This window comes from Prinia subflava, chromosome 5, assembly GCF_021018805.1.
Source record: "Prinia subflava isolate CZ2003 ecotype Zambia chromosome 5, Cam_Psub_1.2, whole genome shotgun sequence".
Taxonomy (NCBI): Eukaryota; Metazoa; Chordata; class Aves; order Passeriformes; family Cisticolidae; genus Prinia; species Prinia subflava.
The window spans coordinates 8665885-8691520 of record NC_086251.1 but is presented as its reverse complement, the minus strand read 5'-3'; the positions used below and the strand labels follow the sequence as shown (position 1 = coordinate 8691520).

General features: G+C 40.9%; 1 protein-coding gene across 1 annotated transcript in view; it reads right to left on the bottom strand.

The window, feature by feature from the left end:
* The window catches only part of CSTF3 (cleavage stimulation factor subunit 3), a 47653-nt gene that overhangs the window by 7622 nt on the left and 14395 nt on the right, over positions 1-25636 (bottom strand). The window contains exons 4-13 of the mRNA XM_063397938.1: positions 8336-8368; positions 7868-7965; positions 6438-6504; positions 6307-6341; positions 6073-6199; positions 3421-3498; positions 3059-3221; positions 2458-2567; positions 1955-2071; positions 763-837 (exon numbers count right to left, since the gene is read on the bottom strand). Coding sequence (XP_063254008.1) covers positions 763-837; positions 1955-2071; positions 2458-2567; positions 3059-3221; positions 3421-3498; positions 6073-6199; positions 6307-6341; positions 6438-6504; positions 7868-7965; positions 8336-8368 — 903 coding nt within the window. The remainder of the gene's footprint in view (positions 1-762; positions 838-1954; positions 2072-2457; positions 2568-3058; positions 3222-3420; positions 3499-6072; positions 6200-6306; positions 6342-6437; positions 6505-7867; positions 7966-8335; positions 8369-25636) is intronic.

Below are 25636 nucleotides of genomic sequence, written 5' to 3'. Positions count from 1 at the left end.
AACATTATACAATCCAAGACACAAATCATCCTGCCTGCAAGTATTTATACCTGATCAAGGAAATAATGAATGTGCTACTTAATTCAGCAGCCAATCTGTGATTTGCACTTCTTTGGGATTCAACTTTCCTTCACTCTGCATTAGATCACAAATAGCAGCACTCCTCAAGCAGGAGGAACTGGTACACGGTTTCCCACAAAAGGTGCCTTTGGGAAGCATTAGGACATGTCTCTAAAGAATGGCAAGTGTCAGTAAATGGATACCTCTCCTCTGACACTGACCTGTTGTTTAGTGTTAGACTTCGCACCTTCTTTTGCCTCCTCATGCTTTGTTCTGTATGTTTATAATAAGTTAAGTATCTTTTTGAGGGCAGGTTACTTCTGACACCCCTTGGACAGCATTACCACAGCTGGCACATGGACAGCGTTTACTGTGTCACTTCAGCAGAGGTACAGCAACACTCTGATACCTACATGGTGCATTACAGATTTATTTGCAAACTACATGGCCACAGGATGGTTATGTAATATTTTTATCTTTTATCTTCATTACCTGTTGTAAAAGACTGTGTAAAAGAGGCAGAGGAGGAAAGTGCACATGGCAGCGCATTTCAATGGATTAAAGACTGTAATTCTGCCATCTCAGGACTCCACCTGCTCCACCATCCCTGTGCCCCAAGGAACTCCTGTAAGTCCTTCCCCATTCTGTGCATGCACTGGGTGACACTCCACAGGGAAGTGGAGACACTAAGGATGATCTTACCAGCGTGGGATCGATGTCCTCGATGGCCAGGAGCCGGTTGTAGATGCTGTGCACCTTCTCATACTTCATCCGGCTCTGAGGGGAAGCAAACACAGACTGCTCAGTAACTCCCTTCCAGATCATCTCCCAGAACAAAAAACTCAAGCTGAAGACAAAACTAGAATTTTCCTGTTCCTGTTTTTCCCTGGCTGAACACTGTGTATGTCAGTCCCTTTACTTAGACACATTTTCTGTCTTGTGCAGACATTTTTTTCCTTCCCATATGAATTTCCCACTGATGGTTACCTACATGCTTTTCAGGAGTCTCTAAAGTCTTTTTCTAATGTAGTAATACTGCAGCAGAACTGCCATTGGAGGTGCTTGACATAAAAAGACTGTATCCTTTACCTCTGTCTAAAAGTAATGTGCAGATAGGTAGGAAAACCACCTTCTTAACTCTCCAACCTACACATTTCCAATAGTCCCTTCTGTTCCCTGCCAGCTGCAGCCCTCCAGGCTGTATTGTGCAGGGAAAAATCCAGGACACAGCATACAGGAGGCTGCACTGAAAACCAAGGAAGGATTTTTCTTTCAAAGGCAAAGGCCTTTTCCCCCCCTGCTGTCCTGAAGCTCTTCCTGCAAAGATTCTTTCATGATAAAATGAGTGGGTAAACTATACCCTGCAGAGGACTCCACAGTCCTCATCTGAGCAGTGGGAAACAGCCTTTATTCCTGCTGGAATAAACACCACTGGGGCACTGCTCTGTGTGGAGGCTGCACAGCCAGGTGGTGGCCTGGGGAAAGAGATTTCTCCAGAGGGCTGCAGCAAAGGTGGCTCCCATCTTCTGTCACAGCCAACACAAACATCAATGCCCCAAGAATCAGACAGGAAAGGTGCCCTTTTATGACCGTTTTAAAAGTGAATAAGCTGATGAAATTTGTAAGCATTTTCACCCTTATGATACTTTCAGAAATATAGACAATATTGAAATGGAAAGACAGTAGATTTTCAAGACTTTTGTAGCTCATACTATGGGCTTTTCCTCTCTGTTTTGTCAGCTCCATCTCAGAAACACTGAATGAGGAAAAGGCTAGAAGAATCAGTAAATTAATTCTACAGAATTTTGTGTACTCAGTATGTTTCAAATAAATGACATTATTAATGGGAGATTTATTTGGATTTTAACATCAGTACATCGTTGTTTTTGCTTACCTCTTCATAATCTGCATATGCAAAATAAAGAAGCATATTCTTCTTTAATAAAGTGCTGATCGCTCTTTCATAAATATTAGCAGCCTCATCACTGAAAAGTTTAGCATTGTTCATGTCCTGTTATAAAATAAGTATAATAATATAATTGTTCAGCATATGTGACAATGAAGGCCAATTTATGGATTATCTTCTGTGTGTGACAAGGCCCAGTAAACTTCCATTCAGTGCTCCAACAAAGAGATAATCATCTCCCAGTACTTAAGGAATCACAAAATCAGGCCCAAAAAATCCCCCGAGCCTAAAACTGGCCAAGATTGAAACATTTTTTCACAATTCTTATCTAAAATGCAGACATTTTTATTTCTTAAAATTTTTATTTTCTCCATTTGAAAATCGTGAACATGTCACAACTATTTTTCACACCCCCCTCCTTCTGAGGAAAAACTAACAGTTCATCATGTCAAAGCAAGGAAAAAAGAGAAAGCCAGTGGCAAGCTGCTTACCCCTTTCTCAGCCAGCAGCTTGCTGGACTGCTCGAGGTACTGAGCTGCTTCATACCAGATGTCTGGGTGATGGCCCAGCACCAGGAGACACTGCTCATAGGCAAACATCACTGTGGGCAAAACATGCAAGAAACACTCCTTGGAAATGGTACCACCAGTGTACAACCCAAGCATGGAACACAAAATTCATCAAATAACTCAGACAACATCAACACTAATTGGCTTTACATACAATGATCACTGCTGCAGTTCTTTTATATTGCCAGGAACTTCATGAACTGTAACCAGCAGCTAAAACCTGCCTTGTCCGGAGGAACAAGCACAGCTCACTCAAAATCAGCAACAAAACCAGGCTGCAATCTACTGTTTCCTGACCTGCACTGGAGGTTCAGTGGCACACAACTCTAGCACTGTCTCCCAAAATCTATTTATTATTTTCAGCTTGGCTTTAGCGAAATCTTGATTGTTTTTTTACAAAAAACCACACACACAATTCAAGAAACTCAATCATCTTCCAGCACGATCCCCGAACACCAAATCACGTCATTACGCTGGAGCCGAGAAACACAATCCTCTAAGCCCTAGCACGACAGCCAATTACCTCTTTTTGTTATGAGAGTTTGATCTTCTGTTCGTAGGGGGTTGCTCTTTTCCCACTGGATGTACTTTTTCCACATGTCCACCTGCTGGGCCTCTTGGGGGGTGTTTTGTGGGGGCACGGAGGGAGCGTTGCGGTCCAGGCCCTTCATCACTGTCTCGTATTCCTGGAACAGAAGCAATGCTTTGAAGAACAGATTTAAACGCATTGAACACTTACTTTAGGTTATGCTTTCTAAAACAAATGGAAATATTTTAGCATACCAACCTTATTAGTCTGACACACTTTTATTTGAAGTAAGAACCAGGTTTAGTGCTGGTTTTTAGAATTAAATAGAAGAAAGAAAAGCCAACAGAAGGTTGTACCTTTGCCACACGTCGTGCGTTCATATAATCTCTACTCCTGTCCTCGATCATCTTCTTGGCTAAGTGAATATTGATGCCCTGGAGAAGGGTGAAAAAAGGAATTGGGAATGTGCCATTTCACTTTGGACGTACTGATTCTTATTTTCTACAGGAAAGAGCTTGAAAGGGGATGTAAAAGTGAGCAAGGACAAAGTTATTTTAAAATACCAATCTCAAAATATTTATTTCACCTAATAAATATATGGGCAAGAACTTATATCAGAGGATAAATTCACTACTAAAATTCAATTGACCTGAAGCACCTCAGCTTATTTTTAATCACTTTCAAAAATACAATGAACTGCTGTGGGTGAAAGTGGGGACAACGTATTTATGATTTAAAATTTTGCTCCTAAATGATGGTCAGTGACAGCTCCCTGACAGAGCACATAAGCAATTTGATTTTCTTGTGCAAAGAGTACTAGAGATTGACCTCCAGGCTCACAGCTCTGCCTTCTCCTCGGCTCCTAAGGTAACTGACAGCTCTTAGAAGAGATTCTACACAACCCCCATCCTGCCACAGGCGTCCCTTTGTCAGCTGGGGCCTGAGATGTGTCAGCACTGTGTGACACCCTCCAGGACTGCACACGTGTGCAGAGGGCTCTGCCGCGCTGCTGAGCAAGAGCAGCAGGGGCTGGGGCAGCCAGGCCCTGGGCACAGGGTCCTGGAAAGAACAAAATCCTAAGAACTGCTCTTAGGCAGGAAAGCAGCCACCCTTCGGCTGATGCCTGTGTCTGGGTGGATTTTGCTGGTGTGGTTGCCAAGACTTTGCAGAAGATGTGCACAGTTTCAGTCCGAGTCCCGAGGCACCCAAGCTGGGAAGCAAAGGAAGCTTTGCCTTCACTGCAGAAGCAAAGGCACTGTCTGGGATGGCAGAGGCACAAACTGGGCCCAGTTGTGTGCCACTCTGCCATGTGGCACACAAACCCAGCAATGCCCCAGTTAACCCAGGACCAGGCTGAGGATGCAGCAGGACTCTCCTGGGATGCACTCCCAGCTCAGCAGCCATGCAGGTTGGTGAGCCAGATTATCACTTTGTCACTGAGACATGTCTGCCTAAGAGCTCTACAGCTTTTGACCATTTAGTTAATTAAAGACTGGTGACTGACAGGCTGGTATTGTTACCTGGTGGCTACAGCTGAGCTCAAGGAAAGCTTGAATTACAGCAAATGGCCATTAACTTTCCATACTGAGACCTGCATGAGGTGTCGCTGGGCTGCTGACATGGGGAATCACCTCCCTCCCAAAGAGCCCTTCTGGTGAGGAGCTATTTCCCTGTGCCAGGCCCCCATGAGCAGCAACCCTTTCCCTGGAGGTCAGAGTAGCCAGAACAGGACAGGCAGATGCCCGTGTCTGAGCTGAGTGCTGGCCCTCAGCTTCCAGAAGCTCAGAACATCCTGAGGGACTGCCTGGAGTCCCAGGTGTCAGCCAGAGCTGCCTCAACTGGAACCTGGACAGGTCTGAGCCATTGTTCTGGCAGCCTCCCCACGTATAATGAAAGCAGGAGGAACCAGCAGTGACAGCCTTCACTTGCTGGGTGGGAAGGGAAGGGGTGGTTTATGGGAAGTAGTGCTGGGGATTTTCCTACACTGGAGCAGGTGTGTCCTGGCTATCCTCCCTGGTGACAGCAGGGCTATCTGTGGTGTCTCCAAACACCTATGGGGCAATGAGCTCTCATGGTACATGCTTATGGCTGGGGATGCCTGAAGTTCTCCTACCCAGAGGTTTTCCCACCCAGAGTACTCCCACCTCGAGTTCTCCCACCAGCTAAGCACCATGGCCTTATTAACATGAGGGGGCACCAAGCTCACAAATTGCATAATTAGCAACAAGGAAAGAGAAATTGGCCCTTCCTTCCTTCTCAGGGCACAGTGACCCACGGTGAACATGCCTGCACACAAGCAGCAGGACCAGTGCTGCATGAGCATCCCTGCATGGCAGTGCTGAGCACGAGGGCATCTACACCAGCTTTGCATTCTCACTGCTGCTGACTGGGGCTGCTCGGTCACCAGCTGTGTTTAAAAATACACTCTAAAGGTGCGGCTACAAACCGGCCTGAAAGGGCAGTGAGCTGAGCTTACTCTGGCTGACAACAGTGTGGGAGCAGAGTCACCTGGAGGGCTGCTGGAATGGCCTCAGGGGAAGAATGCTGAGGAGCATTTGCAAGCACTGAGACCATGTAACCTAACGCCGAGGAGGCATTCCAGACCATCCCGGCTGAATGCCATTTGACCCCGTTTGACTCTCAGACTCTCAGTGAAGGAGGGGAGTGCCTCCTTGGGGACACAAGCCCTCACTGCCAGCTGAGCTGCTCCAGCTCCATCACTGAGGACAGTGATGGCTCACACACTCACCAGCAATTCTACTGGGCCAGCTGGGAAATGGGACAGTCAAATGTCTCTCATCGAGAGTTTTCAAAAGAAATTAAAAAATCACTCAGGTACCTGTGGAGTTTTGCCACAGGAGTTGGTAAATACTACACACAAAAATGTGTTTATACTGCTGTCATCTCTTTTATAGATACTTGTTTAATGGGTATAGTTTGGGCACCATACTTGATTACATGATAATTATTTCTTTCTGAATGTCACAAAGAATCCCGTTGTTGGTTACCTCTTCGTATTTGTTATAATCTCTCCAGAGCTGCTCTATGTTTATCATGGGGTTCACACAACCACGCTGGTAAACCCTACGGACAGCTGTGATCCTCTGGTTCTCTGCATAAGATCCTACTGCTTCTCTAAACAGTGGGGAGAGAGAGCAACGTCAGCTATGACAGGTCACGACTGGCAGGAACATCAGCATTGCATTAACTGAGCTTAAAAAAAGTGATTTTGAGGTACTTACACGCCTTTCAAAAAATTGATGTAATCCACCCAGATCTAGGTGAGAAAAAATATTACATATAATGAAACCAATGGTTAGATGTACTTGTCATAAAGGTAGAAATAAAATGTGTTTTGATTAAGAAAACATACCTGGTATGACATGATTTCCATGCCAATCTTATCCAGAGCAAAATCATATGCCTGAGCCATTTTTTCTCTGAGGAGAAGAACCACAAAGACCATAAAGCAAGTGTTTAGTATTTTAAAAATACTTTATTTAAGAGTTTTCTTTTGGGCAGCAAATTCTAACCAAACATCAAGAAATGAGAAATATCATTCAACAACTGAGAGCAAAAATTGGTATTCAGATAGCTATAAATTCTGTATTTAGATTCTACTCAGGTTTTGGTTGTTTGTTTTACATTTAAACCCATTGGTGGCAATCCAGCATTTTAACAGCTCCTGGCCCACCCCAAGTCAGTGGGAATCCACAAATACTACATGAAGTTGAGAAGAAACAACTGCTCTCCACATCTTCTTAGGTGATAGATACACCCATGGTTTCTTATTTTTGCCCATCAGAGTTCCCCAAACTGTTTTTATAATTCTCCAGGAACCCGAAAAGGCTGGAACAATTAGGAGTAGCTCCCTTGTGTGGAAACTGCCCAGAATACTTCACATGATTTCTCATTTCCCCCAAATGCAAAGTGTTTCCCCTCAAATGTAAAATGTTTACAGAATTTCCTTGGTTAAGTTTCAATGAAAGCTGGTTTTTTCTCTCCCAAACTTTTCTCACAGTTTCCTTTACTCAAACACACTTCACTACCTTATTACCTCCTTGACCACATTAACAGGAGAAACAGAGGAAAGGCAAACTGAATAAACTGACACTTCTAAAATGATTTCAAAACAGTCTTGTAAAAATAAATGAAAACCTCTTCCTTATTTTTTCTGTTAATGCATTACTCATTTTGCCAATTATAGTGCAAAGACATTATGGTGAGCTGGGGAAGAAACAATTTATAGAAGGTGGAAGTCACTGGTATTTTTTGAAACTCAACCCACAGGAATATAAACAAGCAAAATGTAATAACTGAAAAGGGATGAAGATTAGTGTATCCCAAAATTCTGACACCCTAAATTTTATGACTTTTTTATGCATTCCAAAACTTCCTCCAATTCCTGAACTCTTTACTGCTACTGGCCTCAGCTGGAACCAGTGCTAAATTTTGTGGAGACTCTAAACAGGACACTGAGGGCAAGGACAAACGGGAAGAAATGTGTTTCAGGTTGGTTCAGGCAGCAATCCCATCTGCAGGGAACTGGCCTTGATACACCAGCTCCTCCACTGCTCTTACCCTGTTAGAGGAACCCAGACTAAGGAACCAATTTTACCCAGCAAGCTCAATTAGAAACACTTTAATGTTTTCTAAATGCAGATTATGTATTAACCCCCCCACATTCTGACAGAAAATCCCCAGACAGATTTGTCACCCGGGTTCCTCCCCATCCCCTGGTCAAAAATCAAGAAGAGATTCATCATAAAACTGGAATAATTCAGAGCAACTCTGGGAACTTACTTGTAACTAGGTAGCTTCCCCTTGGTTTCTCGTACATAGGAAAGGTAACATTTCCATAAATCAATGTGTAAAACCTTCATAAGGCAGCGCTGAAATAACTGTTTAATACATCAAGAAGACGTGATCAGGATTCCAGATACAGAAATTAGGTTTCTACTTTTAAAGCTATACAAAATGAATTAAAATAACTCTTGTAATTATGATTGAGATTTGTAAGAAAGAATAAGTTAAACTACTCATTCTTTTGTTTAAAGCATCTCCAAGTGAACTGGAGAGAATTAAGCAGAGAAATCCCCCTGCACACTTCACTGATTACAGCTTGGTAGCAACAAGAAGTCAATTTTAATGATACTTTTTATCTGTTTCACATTCAGTGACAGCTACAGTTTTTTTTCAATCTGGTTTAGCCCAATCACAAAATACTCATTCTCGCTATAGAGATATATTACATATATTAATATGACTCACCTTTTCCACTTTGTCATAATTTTTTGCTTTAATCTACAGGGAAGCAGAAAAAAAAATCACTTAAGAAACTATTTTAGAATAGTAGGAATATATTCTTCATACAGTACTATAGCACTTGTACTTTGTCTGCCTAAACTAATTACACCAAAATACCACATAACATTGTGAAAATATAATCAAACATACAAAAGTCATGTACTTTGTTGCAAAATTAGGTTTTTTATTTTATTTTTAATTCTACAATTCCAAAATGCACGTACCAGCAGGCAAATTTGCTTTCTGGTCTGAACACCCAGACTTAGCCTTTTATTTCAAGGAACCTGTAGCCTTCAGTGCAGATACAGATTTAGGTACCAGAGCTTCTACATCAAGATTTAGTAAATTTAGGGTAAAATACTGTATTTACAAAACTTCTAGGCTAATAAATGTATTATACTTGAATAGTCATTTCTCAAAGTGCACTTTGCTCCGATCTGCTGATGCTGAGTAAGGGAATAATAAACACGGAGAATCTGCTTTTCCACAGCTGCCCCTACCCTTGGAGGAGGGACCAAAGCACACCCACATGTCAGCAGCAGTTTCATTCATTCACACACACAGCACGAGGGCAGGGGTGAAACTCAGACCCCAGCTAAGGGGCTGCCTTTCAAATAGGACAAAGGAAAGCACAGACTGATGAGGAGGGCAGAGTGGCATCCTGCATGTATCTGTCAGCTCCAGCTATGGGAGCATGCTAGGCAACCTCTACAGACACACCCTGATGACACAAGGAAAATCAACAATGCTCTTAAGAGACGCCTTGAAATAAAGCACCTTTAATGAAATAAGGATTTGTTATGCTGTGTTGCATCTTTGCAAAGCATCAAACTTCCCTTTTAAATCTCATTGCTCTTTGTTTACTTAGAGGATTCCCAGCCTTTATTGTGGTGTGAAACACAAGCACCTCTCCATTTCCCCAAGGAGCAGTGTGTGCAGCAAACAGCACCCTTTGCACCAGGGATTCATTATTTCATTTTAGATCACTCCCGCTCTAAAGCAGCGTTTTTAATGGATGCATCAGGAGAGACGGAGTGCAGGAAATCTGAAATAAGTACACCCCGCCTCCTGTTTCCTGAGCATCTCTACTTCTGCAGCACCCCGGGCCTGAGAGGCTTAGAAGAGCCCTCCCCATTTCTCTCACTCCCCAAAAAGATCAGCTAAAAATTAGAGAGAATTGAAATAGTATTAAAAAAAACCTTTATTGGCACACAAGGCAGACTGGACCCTTGTGTCTGTACCATACTTGAACTGGAGCAGTATCCCACCCAGGCTGACAGAATTCCACACAATCCAGGATGGCAGGAAGGTAAACTTAATTGTGTCTTGCAGAGTACAAAAAAAAAAACAACCAAACCCCAGACATTTTTACTTCATCCTTTTTTGACAGTAATTTCTCATGACCCCAGCACCTTTTCTAATATGAAAAGGATTCACTGAAGAGATACAGCTCTCAGTCTATGCCTCCCACTCCCTGAAATCTCCTGCTATCCTTGGCTGAGTGAAAAAGAACAAGTGAATCTTGGTTTCTATGTCTTAGCACACAGGATAGCAGCCTGCACCTTCTTTCCCTTGTACTTAACTAAAGTATAACCTCCAACAAGATATGCAGGATTAATTTTCTTTTTTAGACAGAGTGAGATAGGAGATAGTATGAATTCTTTTATTAAAATCAATAATTGATTAATGGCTTTGCCACTGACAAAAGGCACCACCCTCTAGTTATTCAGTAACAAGATGAAAAATAGAGCTCAGAACAAAAAACTGTAAGCAGACAGGGCAAAAAATGAGTTTGCCTCCCAGGTACAGCCAGGTAAACAGTGTCAGCAAGTTTAGCAGCTCCTGGCAGCACTGTCACCAAGCAACATCAAAGGATGGAGCACAAGGAACACCTATCAATTAGACTGCATGCACTTCCCAGAACCAAAGACCTTGAAAAGAAAACTACTTTGCTAAGAAATGAAGGTATATTCTTTATTTGCATGTGTTATGACTCAAAGCAAAATATTTTCTATGTGATTATCATATATATGAAAAGCTGCTGACCACATCTGGACTACAACTCAGCGTTCCGTATTTGTTAAATCCACACAAGTGGTTTGGGACCTAAAAACTCAGAAATCTTGGTAATAGTGAAGTTAGGAGGTTGGCAAGCAGAAGGATTTGTTTAGAAAGAAAAGCAAAGCAATATTGGCCATGGCTTACTGGGTCTCTCTATGGAAAAGCATCTCTCCTGCAGGAACCTGTCTGCACTTCTTGGCTCACCACTGCCAAGAAAACACCTCGGGTAGCCCTGGCTCAGGGAAAGTCCACCCCAGCGAGGGCAGGAGCTGCCTCCAGGACCCACCATCACACATTTCTTGGTTTTCCTATGACAGACACTGCAACAGGCAGTGATGAGATGTGGGAAAGCATTAAAGAACTGACATTAATACTGTAACTTTGTCCTTAAAAGACAAACATAAAGTCAACTATAAAGATGTTTACAGCAGCCTATCCTCCAATTCTGACTGCTTTAATTCAAGGGGCAGGTCAAACCCTCACAGGCTGACACACAGGAGTGGCTGCACCACAAACCCACCTCCTACTCAATGAGCTGAGGGATACCCTCATTCCAAGGTAAAATCCATGTAATAAGTGTCTCCCCTCCACCCTTGAAGACTACACAAAGATCACCCAGTCTGACCAGCTATGCTTGGACATTCCTGTAGCAAAACACACCTGAACCTGCCTTCCTCTGCCCGTGACAAGGAGAAATTCCACCTGTTTTGCAAGAAGAGTAACTTTAGATTTGATGCTCCAGTAAGAAATTTAAGTCAGTACTGTATTATCTTTGTAGAAGATGAATTCATAATATGAGTCAAATTTCTTCCCAGAATATACAATGTAATTCCCTATAAAGAGCTTCACAAGCATTAAAGGGCAAAACTTAATCCATAAATTACACAGCACTTCACCCTTTTAAACAGACTTTTACAACACACATGAATCATTTATGATTATGCAAGGCAAGTGATTTTACTAATCTGGAGACTTAATACTAGTTCTAGTTGTCTGGCAACCCCCATGCAACACAAGCACCCCTATTTTATTTCAACCTTTTCAGCTTTCCATCAAGCTCACAAGGAAGCACAGTTAGTATGTGATAATTAAGGACTAGCATGGTTTCATTTATTTCTATATCCCAACTCAATTTTCTTTCTATAAACTGTTATTTTCCAGGGGAAAATGTACTTTCTCCAGCAGAAAATCTGATGTTCCCTTATTCACGGCTCCATCTCTCCCCTTGGTGAGGTAGATCCCCTTGCTCTCTTTACTGCTCCCACTGCCCCTGCACTGCTCTCCAAGGTTTTTTAGGCTTTTTTTAGACCTGACGAGAAACACTCTGCACCCCTGAGACTGCAGCAGCTGATGAGGGACAAACTGGGAGAGAAAGAAACACTATAGATACATGGGTGTTGACTTTTGAGGATTTTCCTAAAATCCGGTTTTGTAACAAACACTAAAAGGCATGTTTGGTTTGTTGGTTTTTTGGGGTTTTTTTATGGATACACAACATCTGTTTCACAGTACAAAATTACAACCAGAGTCTAAATATATGCATTTGTAAATATTGCTTTTGTTGTTAACTGAAGAGAACTCATTGTGAAAGACCTATATTTATTGACAGTTACATGACTATTTATTAGATAAATAAAACTAACATTTTAAAAATAAAATCAGACTACACAAAAATCACTGAATTCATTTGTGTAGACCATTTTCTTTTTTTTTTTTTTTTAACATCCTGACTGTTAAGGTGAAATAATCAACTCCCCACTGTCAAGCACAGTGGGATACAATTTGGGTCTGTAGCAGTATAGAACTGTGGGTGTAACAAAACACATTCACGTTTCTCTGTTTCCAAAATACAGGCCAGGGACCACAGCACTTCAAACTGCTCAGAGCACCTCAAGGGAATGGCACCTCTGAAAGGACGGAGATGCTCATCCTCTGCTCTATCTTCAGCATTTTCAGCCTTTTGCTGTTTGCTGAGGCTCCCAGTCAGTGACAAAGCCCTTTTCCTACAGGTCAGGGAACAGCAATGGCCTTTGCAAACAGCAACCCCAGCTCTGCTCAAGCACAGGAAATGCCGGGGGAAAGCAGGGCAGGCACTGCACTTCCCTGTGGTCATTAACCCAAGGAGGCTGGACTATCACCATATCAGTAACTGGATGCAAAACTCCTTTTATGTATGCTGAACAAAGAATAGATTTCATTTGTGTCAGATAGTCCAAATCCTTTATTTAAAAACATTAGCATGGGATTGCAGATGCAATTTCTGTAATATATTGTTTTGCTACAATTTGTACCAGATAGGCCTCAAATTATTAGGTTTTTCTGCTCTCTGCACTCAGAGTTTTAATATTCCCTGTAAAAATACAGCTTTTATCTTGCTATTAGTAAAGCTGGCAAGGAAGAGATAAGAGTATACTGACCATGGGAAAACTCATTTTCTCAAAAGTCAGCAAGATGAGATTCTACATATTTTCATTCAGAACTGTAATTTTTCACATTCCCCTGGTTATATGTTTTTAAACTTCAAAGTCTGGCATAAAATGGGATTTGATAAGTTTCTTAAAATTATTCTAAATTAAATGTCTCCAACTACTATTTACAAGGACTATTTCTAGAGCTTAGAGAACCATGGCATCAAAATTTAAAAGTCATGTGTTTCCACTAGATAAGTGAAAACCAGGATTCACTCACAGCTGCCAAAAAATAGCTGTGATGTACAGGGGGGAAATTCCCCACTATTTTGCAATCTGCTTCTGAGGAAACCTAAGAATAGAATATTTCAATAGGAAGGAACCTCCCCTGATCACCCATTCCCATTTCAGGGCTGACAAAAGGCTCAAGTATGTTCTCAAGGGCACTGTCCAAACGACACTTAAACCCCCCTGGCTCTGGGCATTGACCACCTCTCTGGGAAGTCTGTCCCAGGGTTCCACCAGCTTCCTGATCCCCATCATCTTTGAGGTGTCACATACACTGTATTTATAGTTAGATACACTTTCAATTTGCTCACAGGATTTAAGAATAAAAAACTTTACAGTAACTGAGAATCTTGGCTCTGCTAATGAAGCAAAGCTGGAGTTCTGTAAATCCAATTACCAGTTAATATCCTGCACTAAAAAATAGTTGAACAGACACTTACTCACAGATAGTGAGAAAACTGACTTTTAATAGCAAAATTCTGAGCCGCATTACCATTTTCAACAGAGAAAGGTGGTCATGTCTACAGGAAAAATGATAATTAGGAAATGAAGGGCAGCAATTTTCATAAGGAGCTAAGTGGCACCAAGAAATGGAGACAGGGCAGTGGCAGAGTCAGAGAGCCACTGCATGAATGGGCAGTAATATGCAAGACTGCTCCTTGCTCTCTTAACTTCTTGAAATTGTCATTACAGCCTCATCACCCCAAGCCTTTAACAAAACCTGCAACAGCCTTCAGAAACAATTAACCAAAGCAGATCAAGTTAACACAGTCTACCAAACATCTCTCAGAGGCAGCAGCCTGGAGAATCCCTGAACATCTCCCTCACTGACCAACTGCAAAAATTAGATGGAAGGCTTGAAAAGGCTATTTCTGCAACTGCAAACAGAAAACTAGATTGATCTGGAAGTCTGGGAAAAAAGGGAACCCAGCTGCACCAGCCTGAGGGTGGTGAGGGAGCAGCTCAGAGCAGGCGGCTTCGGAAAAGGGTGCAAGAGAAGAACTCGTGAAAAGCCCCTCTGCAGACAGAGTAACATTCCCCAGTAAAACAGTGATAACAGCCATTCTTAATTAGAAAAGCTATGTAAACAAGTAATTATCAATTTAAAAAATTTGCCACTGGAAGATGTCTTTTTAGTCTATTAGACTGAAAGACCCAGTACCTCTAATTTTCAGATACATCAGGAAAAGAATCAATCCACACAAATACAAATAAAAAAAACCAGAAAATGCTTCGGTATGAGGAAACTGCATTCCAAGTGCAGTAACACAAGGCCTGAGAATATGGACAACCTCTCTTTTACTTACAGTAGACATTGATCTAGAAGTGATGAAGGATAATGCATTGCAGTAAATAAACCCTGCTACTAATAATATAGTTTGGAATATAAAAGAACTACCTACCCCATCTACTTCCTAAACATCTACTCTAGTGTAAAGAACAAACATTACACTAACAAATAAGAACTGAGACAGAGCTACTAAAATAGCAATTGTGCTTTGGTTTACACCTTGGTGCAACTTCACTAATTTTCACAAATAAATCTGGAGGAGTAGGATCTGCCTCTACCACCTTACAAAAAATGCTGGCCTCTTGGTCCTGCAGGGAGAGCCCTCCTTCGTGTTAATCTTTTGAAAAGAATGCATAGTTTTCAGGCACCACTCTCAAGAGACTAGACAGAGGGTGTACAGAGAAATATTTATTTACATGCAGCCTTAAAAAAAACCTGTGGTGACAAAACTCTTCAGTGATGTTTCTGATTGGAGAATGACTCTGAATTGTAATCACTGATTCACTCCCTGCTTCATTTATTTCAGACATCAAATACATCTCTTGTTTTTAATCTGATTATAAAAAAGATGCAATTTCTCATGTGTCTTTTCTCTTTCTTCCTATCTACAGCATCCTACTCAAGTTCTCTCTTCTCATTTTGCTTTGGAGTTTTACTTTCTTTCCAGAACACACTTTCATAAAAAACCCCCCAAACACCCTCCACCCCAATTTGCAGTTATGTTTAAACACCAAAGTCACCAGTTATCACTTGCACTGCTATTCCTCCTGACTGACTGAGCCCCACTATTGCAAACATCTCTCATGGATTAGCAGTGAAGTGAAGCTGCACAGGCAGTCCTTTCAAGTCATGATGAAAAGCACATTCTGTGCTCTTCAAAACAAAAAGACAACATCACTTCTGTTACTTTACCACCCTACAGCTCTGACACTTAAAAACTGCCATAAATTGGGGGTGAAGAAGAGAACTGCTCCATGTCTAGGTTTTCTTTTCCTGTGACTCTAGAGAACTGGCTGTTCTTTGATGAAGCTCCCAGACAGACAGCTCACATAAGCACTGCCAGCTTTTTTTTTCCTTGCTCTGTTTCTACCAATTCTTTAATATGTTCTCCAAGTCAGGAAAACCATTACCTTTTCTATTTAGGTAATTTGCCCATTATGAAATGGACTGCAATATTAGCTGTATGAAGTAATTTACAAATGCTAAGCACCCACTATGTTCTAGCCAGATTCTACTTCATAACCAGATTCTCAATCTCATTTTAATGAAAAGTCAATTTTCAGTATGCCCTGTGGCTTGCAATTTCCTCTTCAATTTCACACTCCCTTTAAGCCACAGCAGAAAACACCACCCCACCACATTCACACCCCTGCAAACTTGCTTCCTTCCCAACTTAGACATTTTGGTTTCTCCTATGTGCTTTAGTTCACTTATGCTTCTTATTCCTTTCTCAGTGTCTTTTGTACTTTACAGAAGCAGTGGGATATTCTAGGATGTGTTTTTTGATAGCTAACATTCACAGATCTACTGGGATCCTTTGCAGTTCTTAGGAAGTATGCAGCAATTTTCCTCCTAGAATTAATTTATCATTTAACTCTCAAATTAAAGGACTCAAAAGCACATATAGCACCTATGATATAATCTCTATCATGACAAAATGCAATGAGATAAATTAAAGATTTGCAGTCTTATCTGTTGGCCACATCACTGAGGTTAAAATTTGCATAAGAGGGAAGCCTTAAGCCAAGGTATTTGGCCCATCTCACTGGGCTAGAGATCCCTGATTTGTAAAATCAGACAAATTACACCATTTGTCTACTTTAACTGCTTTTCAGAAGAGAAGTCCCTCTGCAGGGTCAATGGAATTGGACACAGGCACCCCTCTAATGCTTTTTTCAGCTGATTTAATACAATAATAGGCACCAGTGCCTATTATCTGAGGAGCACAGATCCACTGCAGTCTGCCAGTGCCAAGGGCTGTACCCCATCATCCAAGCTGGAAATTCCTTGCAACACTCAGACCTGAAAACAAGGCAGAGATCAGACCAGTGCAACAGATTACATGGAATAAAGGGTATGTGAGGCATCACCACGTAGGGGGAAAAAAGCCAATTGTTCCACTACACAGATCTCACACCTTACAAGGCTCTGACCTAAAATTTAATTTATTAAGACTCTTAATTTGAAATCATCGTGTTTTTTCACGTCTATCAGAAATCAGTGTCCATTACAGTAATGTACAGCTATTTGAAAAAACCATTCCTGCTTTCATTTTGCTATCCTCAAATTTCTTAATAAAGTGGCAGTTTACATGTCATTTGAGGTTATAGCTGGGGGAAATGGGACGTTTTAGGGGGCACTGAGTTCCCTACTAGGTTGATAGTTTTATAATTTCTTACTATACTCATCACTTGCCCACAGTTTTGATATATTCTTTTCATAAGAAAAGGGTTTGCATAAAAGGGCAGAAAAGAGTAAGTTTGATAAGCATATTTTTTCCAAACTGTCAATTACAGTATTTCAGAGGATTTGTTTTAGTAAAATATGGCTATCAAATAATAATCATTTTTATGGAAGAAATCTCTATTCATTCACCAAGCATATGTTAAAGGTACACCTGAGCAATTTACAATTTCAAATAGATCTTACTCCTTAAAGAGAACCTCGAATATCAAAATTTGAAAAAGCCACACATCTGTAAGGCAGCCTCCACAGTGACTTAGCAAAAAGGGCTGACAGCCCAAATGAAGGTATCTTAAGACCAGAAAGAACTGCTGCCCTTTTGAGTGGTCAAACTCATTCTGTGGCCATGCATTAAATGGGTCACATTTTCTAGCATGGAACTGGTCTCATAAAGGCTCTCCCCGGTAAAGCCAGCCAGTTCTCCTAAGGAAAAGGAATACAGGTTATTCAAAGAGTAAAAATGGTACTAGAAAATGTAATTATATCACACAACATAATCTTCTTACTCTTGTAAAAGCACAAGACCAGCTTGGCCCATTAGCAGGGAACAAATTGTTCTTAATATTTTGCCTTTGTTCTTAGAACATAAAGAGCAATGTTCCAATAATTTGTAGCAGAAATGGCCCAGAGAACGGTTCCCAACCCATTAGACTGATCCTCAGCCTCCAAAAGTGCCTAAGGGCTCTCATGTCTGACCACACAAGCCGGCTTTCTCATCACAGGAAACCATAAATCAGAAATCTCAATGTTAACAGTGCAGAATAATGCTCAGGTGCAAGTGATTCTCTGCAACTGCACCCCAGCATCGATTTGCAGCTGACAAGATGCTGTATATTGTATACTGCATTACAAAATAAACCCTACCGAAGGTAACCCACTAAACCCAAACCAAGCACACTTCAACTGCAGTGTTATGAAAAGAATTTTTAAAGGAAGGGATGTGGTTCCTGGCTCTGCCATGGATTTCCTATAAAATCATTAAGAAACATGATTATGTCAATCATTTACCAAATTAGGATAATAATCTGCCTCATCTTCCTCAGACGATTGAACTGCTTTTGGTTTACATTAATGAAGTATTCCTGCTGAAGTACAGGGAAATTATTTAATATAGGCAGCTGCCCCCATCAAAAATCTTTCACAGGCCAAACAGAAATGAGGGAAATTCCTGTGTCTTTGAGAATGCATATTCTTAATCATAGTTACCAAGAAATCTTGTCTATAATATTAAATTAATATTAGAAAAGGAAAGACTGTATCTAAAGAGTAAATCACAGAATTAAACATCAGATTTCTGTCATTTGGCCATGAAGAGAAAACAGAATTCACTATATAAATAGCATTCAGTGGTAAAATAGTTTTCCTCAAGACAGTAGTTTTACTGCAGGGTTTCCTCAATATCTCGTTACCACATCTGCACTAATCACCAACAACCTAATCTGAAACACATGAACAATGCCAATGTTTTAATAAAAATTTGATCCAAAAACTTTTTATGGATAGGACCTGCATAACTACTCTGGATGCTCTTTCCAGAATAGTTGAATTTGAGTGTAATTATTAGCCTAGCTAATGAGACTGCTTGTATTACAAACCCCTCAAGTTTCTAGAATATTTAAATGCTATACTGCTTTTCCCCTTAAACACTGTACAAGTAGTTTTTAAAGTGGGTTCCTCTTCTCCTTCCCCAAATTTCAGCTTCATGCCCTCAAAGATTAAAGCTAAGCCTGCTCAACTTCCGTCCATGGGAATAGTCCCCTTATTCAAAAAACAGGATCAAGACAAAAATATTTGTATAGCTATTTTTAAATCTCTGAGTTCATGTTAGTGCTTAGATAACTTAATAAGTGATTTCACACTTGAATAATTGACTACATAGAGATGAACTGATGTTGGAAAATAAAACCACAGATCACACATTCCCTTGCTTTAGAAATGAAATGTAGGTGACATTGCACTGAAAGGTGAGAGGGGTTAGCTCCACACTTCTAATTTTAGTCTTTTAATTTTACAGGTCAACTCAAAATGACAAACATTTTATGTGACATTGGTTCCCGTTTGTTTGTGGGCTTCTTTCTATACACTCTGTGCCATCAGAATTATAGGATTAAAACCCACTTAAGTCAGCTGCACTTCTAAGACAAAAGAGTTGTAAAGACAATCCATTATGTTGTTCCTATCTGAAATTCACTGCTTTTGGGTTAGCAGAGAGAAGAGCTGCTCTGATGTCAGATTTCAATATAACAGTCATGTGCTAGCATTCATTTCTTATGCAGCCTAGGTGGGTGCATTTGCAGCTTATTTCACCTCTTAGGAGGAAGATGAAAAAAGCAGTACAGAAACTCACAGCCCTTGTAGCCTAAATGAGAGAGATGGAACACAACTGACCTCCCCATTTCCTCCCACCTATCCCCCTCTCAGTATATTGAGAAGAAATACCAGGAGTTAGGGTGATGTATTTAAGCTAAAGATTCTGATTCTGGAGTCATGAAAAGAAACTGGCACAGGTAAACCCCTAGCCTTGCCAAATAAAGGTCAGCATTGACCCATATGCTAGAAAGAATACCTGCTTACTGACCAAAAATGTGCTACTTTTACAGACACCTGTACACAACAAATAAATACTGCTAGCAGTTCTGTCCCCTTGCTAGAGAACATTCTCAACAATTACAGCTTCTTTGCTTTCTTAAAGCCCTGTTTCACTTTGTTGCTTTTCACAGGGAAAAGTGTTTTTTCTTCTGCAGCCCATCACCACCAAGTGCTGGCCATGCAACATGAGACACATCGTAGGGAACTGCTGTTTTGAGACAGCAGACGTTTGCTCAGTTTGTACTTCTCTCCCCTACCCCTCTCAACCAAGCATTCTGGTCTTTCTGCAATAATTGATCATTCAGAAGCCCATGGTAGTGTTCTGAAACTTTCTGCAGAAAAGAGCCTCTTCAGTAGATGGACAGCAGGCAATTATTTGATTCAGACAGCCAGGACTTGACTTTGACTCCTAGGCTAGGTGCGTTATTATGTAAATACAGAACATAATCAGACAGCACTTGCATTAGGAATGCTGCAAATGCCTGCAAAGAGATAATGAAAGCATAGTGTTAAAAACGCTATGTAGGCTCCCAGCTGATTTGCATAGAAGCACATAAGGGATCTCAGAAATCCTAAGATAGCTCTTTTTTCTTCTATTTTGCTGCTTTAAGCTAGGATGCCAAGAGCAGGTCTGATATAAAAACACATGACAATACCAAAGCACTCTGTGAAAGTGACACGTAACTCACACAGCAGCTTAACTGATAACCTCCCGCACTGGCAGGAAATATTTTGCTAAGCACAAAACAGAGCCCTGCTACCAAAACATAATGTAAGCCCTCTAAATTGAGATGGCTCAGCTCCCAGCAAGGTAGCCAGGGTTCCCAAGAAAAGGTGTGGATCTCCCCATGTGCTACCTTTAGCCCAGTTGTGGAAAAGAATGGTGCTTGGCAATGGTGCTCGGCTCGGTTCGGGCGCATGTCGTCATGGTGATGTAGCAGGCTTAAAAAATCCACTCTGAAGGCTCAGCAACACGGTGAAGCATCCCTGCAAAACCTCTGTGACTGACTGAGTCAGCCAGCACTGGAGAGGAGAAAGGACTTCCAGTATTGACTGCAGCAGACACCTCTGCTCACCTGTGAAAAGCAGCATTTTCTAGAGTTACAGCAACTCGGCCAGCCCGGGAGGCAAACACAGGTACTAGCACAGGGCTCAAGCAGCTGCAGCAACTCAGCAGCTGCTCAACATTTCTATGCATTAGGGGCACAAAGGTGCACTCCAGGAGCTGTGAAAAATGTTTGACTCTGAAGCCTGTGCAGAAATGACAGACTGCCAGAAGTCTAATGACACTTACTCAGTGCAGGGTTTTCATTTGACTCAGACAAAAGATCAACCAGAATTATCAAACTTAATTATCTGCAAACACCAGTACTTTTCTCACTGGCAAATTTAAAAAACCCACAGCTGAACTTATTCACAAATTTTCTACGGGTAAACCCAAATTTTGGGAACATCACTAAAATGACAAATATATCTTTGTGCCTTTTTTCTTTTGTAAATAGCTGTTAATGCAATAGTGATTTTTTTAACAGCTAAGACTACCAGCACAAAACTTACCTCTATTTGCTTAGTGCCAGAAAAATACTCCTGAATGCAAGTTTGTCAGCTAATTTTGTAGTTCCACAGTACTTCCCTTTTAAAACCCATCCTGTACACATACAAAAAAAGCATGTGCTTTTGTGTATCAATCTGAAATTGAAGTCCCCCCCCAAAAAATGAGGCCTGAATTAAGTTTAGTCACAACATATATGGGAGAACTTAAAAGATTTATGCGTTAACAAAGTCTGTTTCCTGCTCTGGCTTACAAGCACTGATACTTTATCACGAGTAAATACTGTGGAATAGTCTGAGGTGCTTGCCCACCCTGGTCAAGTACTTCTGTGCAGAATTTCAGTCAAGCTAAATTTACTGCTACCATTTCCCTGGGGAATGGTAATTGGTGGACGACAATCACGGGTAAGCAAGGTACCAGGGCAGCAACTTCCTTCTTAGGGGGTGGAGTAGGCATGGGGACCCTGCTCTGTATTGCACCCTGCTTGCACCCACTGCACTGCTTCAGGTTACTTGGACCAACAAGTCATTCACCTGGGACGACTTTAAAAGTGCATTTTTACAAAGAAAACCTTAAATAGCTAGTACGGTTTTCCAGGGCTCCTATGCGTGTTTTTAAACATTTATCCCTGTCTATTTACAAGAAGTCCATTTGAACTTTACATTCTTTATTATAAATGAACTGTACTTTCTCCTAGTCACTTTTTATCCAACTATCGGCCATCATCACAAAAACTATCTAGCACAGTCCTGCAATTAGGCAAAATTTAAAATTCCCAAAGTCACAGTCAGTCAGGACAAGAATGACCAAATTCCCCCAGTGAAATGAAACCTGCTAGACTAAGGCTCTCAGTGTAGGGCCTGCTGTTCTGATCCGGTATGAAGGAAATGTATCCCCACGTATGAACCTGTCAGCACTGTCAGGTTGTGCAGGGACGGTTCCAAAGCACACTGCTTGTAACTAAAACAACTAATTAATGCAAAATCTTGGGAAGGGGTCAATTGACATAGCTGGTAGAAGGAAAACTGCAAGCTAAGCTTCCAGAAGCAAATGTGTTACAAAAGCAAATTTTTGTGAACTTATTTACTGTCACTCATCTTCAGCTTGTATTAATTGTATATTAGAAATGCTTAACACCTTTAAGTAGCTGGAAGCCTACATATATGAAATTACCATCATTCTAGCCCCTGCTGTATTAGCATCAACAGCAAGGCTGCTTGTACCTCAAGCTCCTGCATGATGCAGTGCAATCATCTAAGTAAATGTGATACAATATGAAAGAGCAACCTATAGAGATGAACTAAACCGTATTTCAGGGAAAGTTTAAAAGGAATTAATTCAGAACTGTTTATACAACATAGTGCCCATCACAGGCTTGCACACTTTACAAATGCAATACCATTACTAACCAGCAGCTATTCAACTGCATAAGCGTAATTCAGAGATAGCAAGAGTACCAATTTCTTCTGCAGTAATTACAATGTTAAAAAGTTTGTCATGGGATTAATTTGAGATTAATTTTTTACATCAGATCAGCAGCTGCCTTTCATTACTAGGGAACGTCCCCCCAGTCCCCTTGCTGCCCCATGCGAAATGGTCAGTGCAATTATGGCACTTAAAGAACATGTCTGGGATGTGCAGTGACAGCTTCTTGCCAAGGCCTCCTGGGACCTCCTGGTCACCTGAACGATGAACTGCAAGCACATGTTGAAGATAGGGCCCCCAGCAATCCCTGAGCTCACAATGCTTACAGGGAAGATACTCCTGCATCTGCCCGTAAAAACACACCAACACAGTACTGTCATGGGGAGGCAGGAATGGAGAAAAGGCAGGACAATACCGGGTTCAACACAACAAAAATCAAGAGGAACTCCAGCTCTATCTTTCCACTCCTTTACATACAGCACCAAGTCATGTTTTTGCATTCAGACTGAAGATGCAGATAATAAAATCCTTTTCACTGAAATTCGGAATATACTCTATTTACATTATTTTCCTAAGTATCTATAAACTTCTACGCAGCCTGAGTAAATTACCTGTAGGCAATTTGCACTGATAAACTCACCCACTCCTATTTCTACTCTAGGATTTAAAAAGAACATTATTTATGCTGTGTGACCTTATTAACTAAACATGTATATACTCAAATGAACACATGCACATATAGAGTCTGAGAGAGAGATTCCTGAGGAATCCACAGGCATAGTACCTATAGTAAGCCTTCATTTAACCATAAAAATTTTTAAAAAATCAAAATCCTAAATTCAGAGAACGTTTAAACATAGTTTGATGTTTAAATGCAGTTCTACTGAACACAATGAAGTTAGCTCACATGCTAACTGGTTATTTGTTTTGTCTGCAGGACTGTACATATACAACTACACACTGCTACCCATTTTTGCAAATCTAAATTTCAAACTGAGAGTTCATTTTTATTTTGTTTAAACAGTAAAAACTGTGTTTGAAAACCTATACTTAAGAGTCAACAACAGCTGAAGGAAGTTGACTTTGCTGCAGTCTGGACATAGAAAATACTATAAATTGAACAACGAGGCATTATTTTAGTCCAAATGCAAAACCTGAAATGTATTTTAAGCAATGTATTCATTCTCACAAAACACAATACAGAAGTATCAGATTGTTTATAGCAAGAATGTACAGTAGTTTCTTGTTTTAGTTTCACACACTGGTTATTTCTGTCTATTTCAAGCACTAATGCAAACCATGGTGAACTGGACAGAGGATCTTGTCCTCATTAGAATCTCTAAGTTTCATCCAGATTTATTACAGGAATCGGAGGTAAGACACTTGATCCTCCATTACAATATTAAATGTTTCAAATTAGCTGATTTAGAGGAATAGTTTAAAGATCAAAACTATGTAATTTAAATGTAGGTACATGCTGTTTTGGAGGCAGGGTGAGCAAAATTACCATGCATCCTCAGCGTACTAACTCTTCTCCTTTTGGAGTACACCAGAGATGTTAAAGCTCTGAAAGCCTTGAGCCCAGCAATCTACAAGAGCACAGGTTACAGCACCTGCCAACAGAGCAGTAGTGTGTGCTCTCTGGAACTGGTGCAAAACAAGATCAATGCACAGGGCTTGTCCAATCTGCTCTTAAGGGAATGAGACAGCCCAGCTGTTTGCAGACCAGATTAACAGTGAGGTCTAATGAACAGTCTTGCTTGTCTCAAGATGCAACAGGACTCCACTCTAGAGAAGTTACTACTGAAAACTGTGTGCAAACTCAAAAAAGAACACCTTTCTGCCAATCTGCCTAGTCTCAAAACGGAACATTTATGATGCTCCAATGAACCCTGGAAATGCCCCCACACCTTTGTACTATGAATATTTGCCATTACCACACCAGCTAAAGCCTAATACAGATCAGATTCAAATTACTCTAAGATTTCCTCATGTGTAGTTAACTACATGTATATAATGTGAACAAAGCAAATGCTACCAGTGAGTGTTATACAGTTATGAACCAATGCATATTTCTTCTCCTCACTTTTGAATTTTTTTATATAAGAAACAAAAAATAAGTCACAGGATACTAGGTACATAACATGCCATTGCAGAAGTCCAAAACTGTCACTGGCTATGGAGCACCCACCACACCGAAGTCACTGGTGCAAAAAATCAAGAAAAAGAGGGGGGAACCCAATGCACACTTATAAATGAAGACCACTGGTACTAACAGAACACAGGAAGGCCTTGGGGAAGGGCTTGCTTCCACAGACCTTCCAGCTAAGACATCACTGAATTTCACCCCAGCCATGACTGAAAGCCTTCCCACGGTCTGTAAAGACATTCTGCAGCAAACAGTCATGTATTATTTTAAGTAATAGCACTAGCAGAGAAAGTTTAACAGAAAGTGTTCTCTCAACCATTATGCTTCTCAAAACCTGAATAAAAACATCAGAAAACGAAAACAGCTGGCAGCTGGAAGAGATGTAGAAAAGAATCAGAAATGACAATTATAGTTTCCCTCTCCCAAGCAGATGGAGAATCAACCCGTAGCAAACACAGGGTACACAAGAAACCTCTGTTTTTACTTCTGGTTCTTGCAGGTTCAGACATAAGAAGTTTGTGCCTGACCTGACACACAGATTCCCCTCTCAAAATATCAACGAAGAATCAACAAATGACTTCAACAAAAGAGAGCATACAATGAGAATACATTTTCACTGTCCTTGTTACATTTGAAAGTGAGACTTCAGAAGTGTTGTGAACAAGAGTACATAGCTAATATGGCTAACAGGGATATATTTCTGTCACCCCAAATGGAAAGAATACAACAGAACAGGAAGCAGTTTGTGTTTATTCAAGTGTAAACAGCAACACACTAGAGAAGAGGGTTCAGAGTAATATCTTCATTAGGCATCACTTCCACTTCAAAAAATTCCCTAAAACTTCCCCACAGCATTTTTAATGATCAAATACAGAAAACAGAATTATGAAGAAACCCACTAGCGTTGGACCGCGCACATCTTCTCAAACTACAAATGTCAGTATGTGGGCACCCTTCTGATATTACACAGCTTCTAGGACCTGGGGAACTATGCAAGATGTACACACCTGTTTTGACACTTTGAGCAGAAGAGACAGGA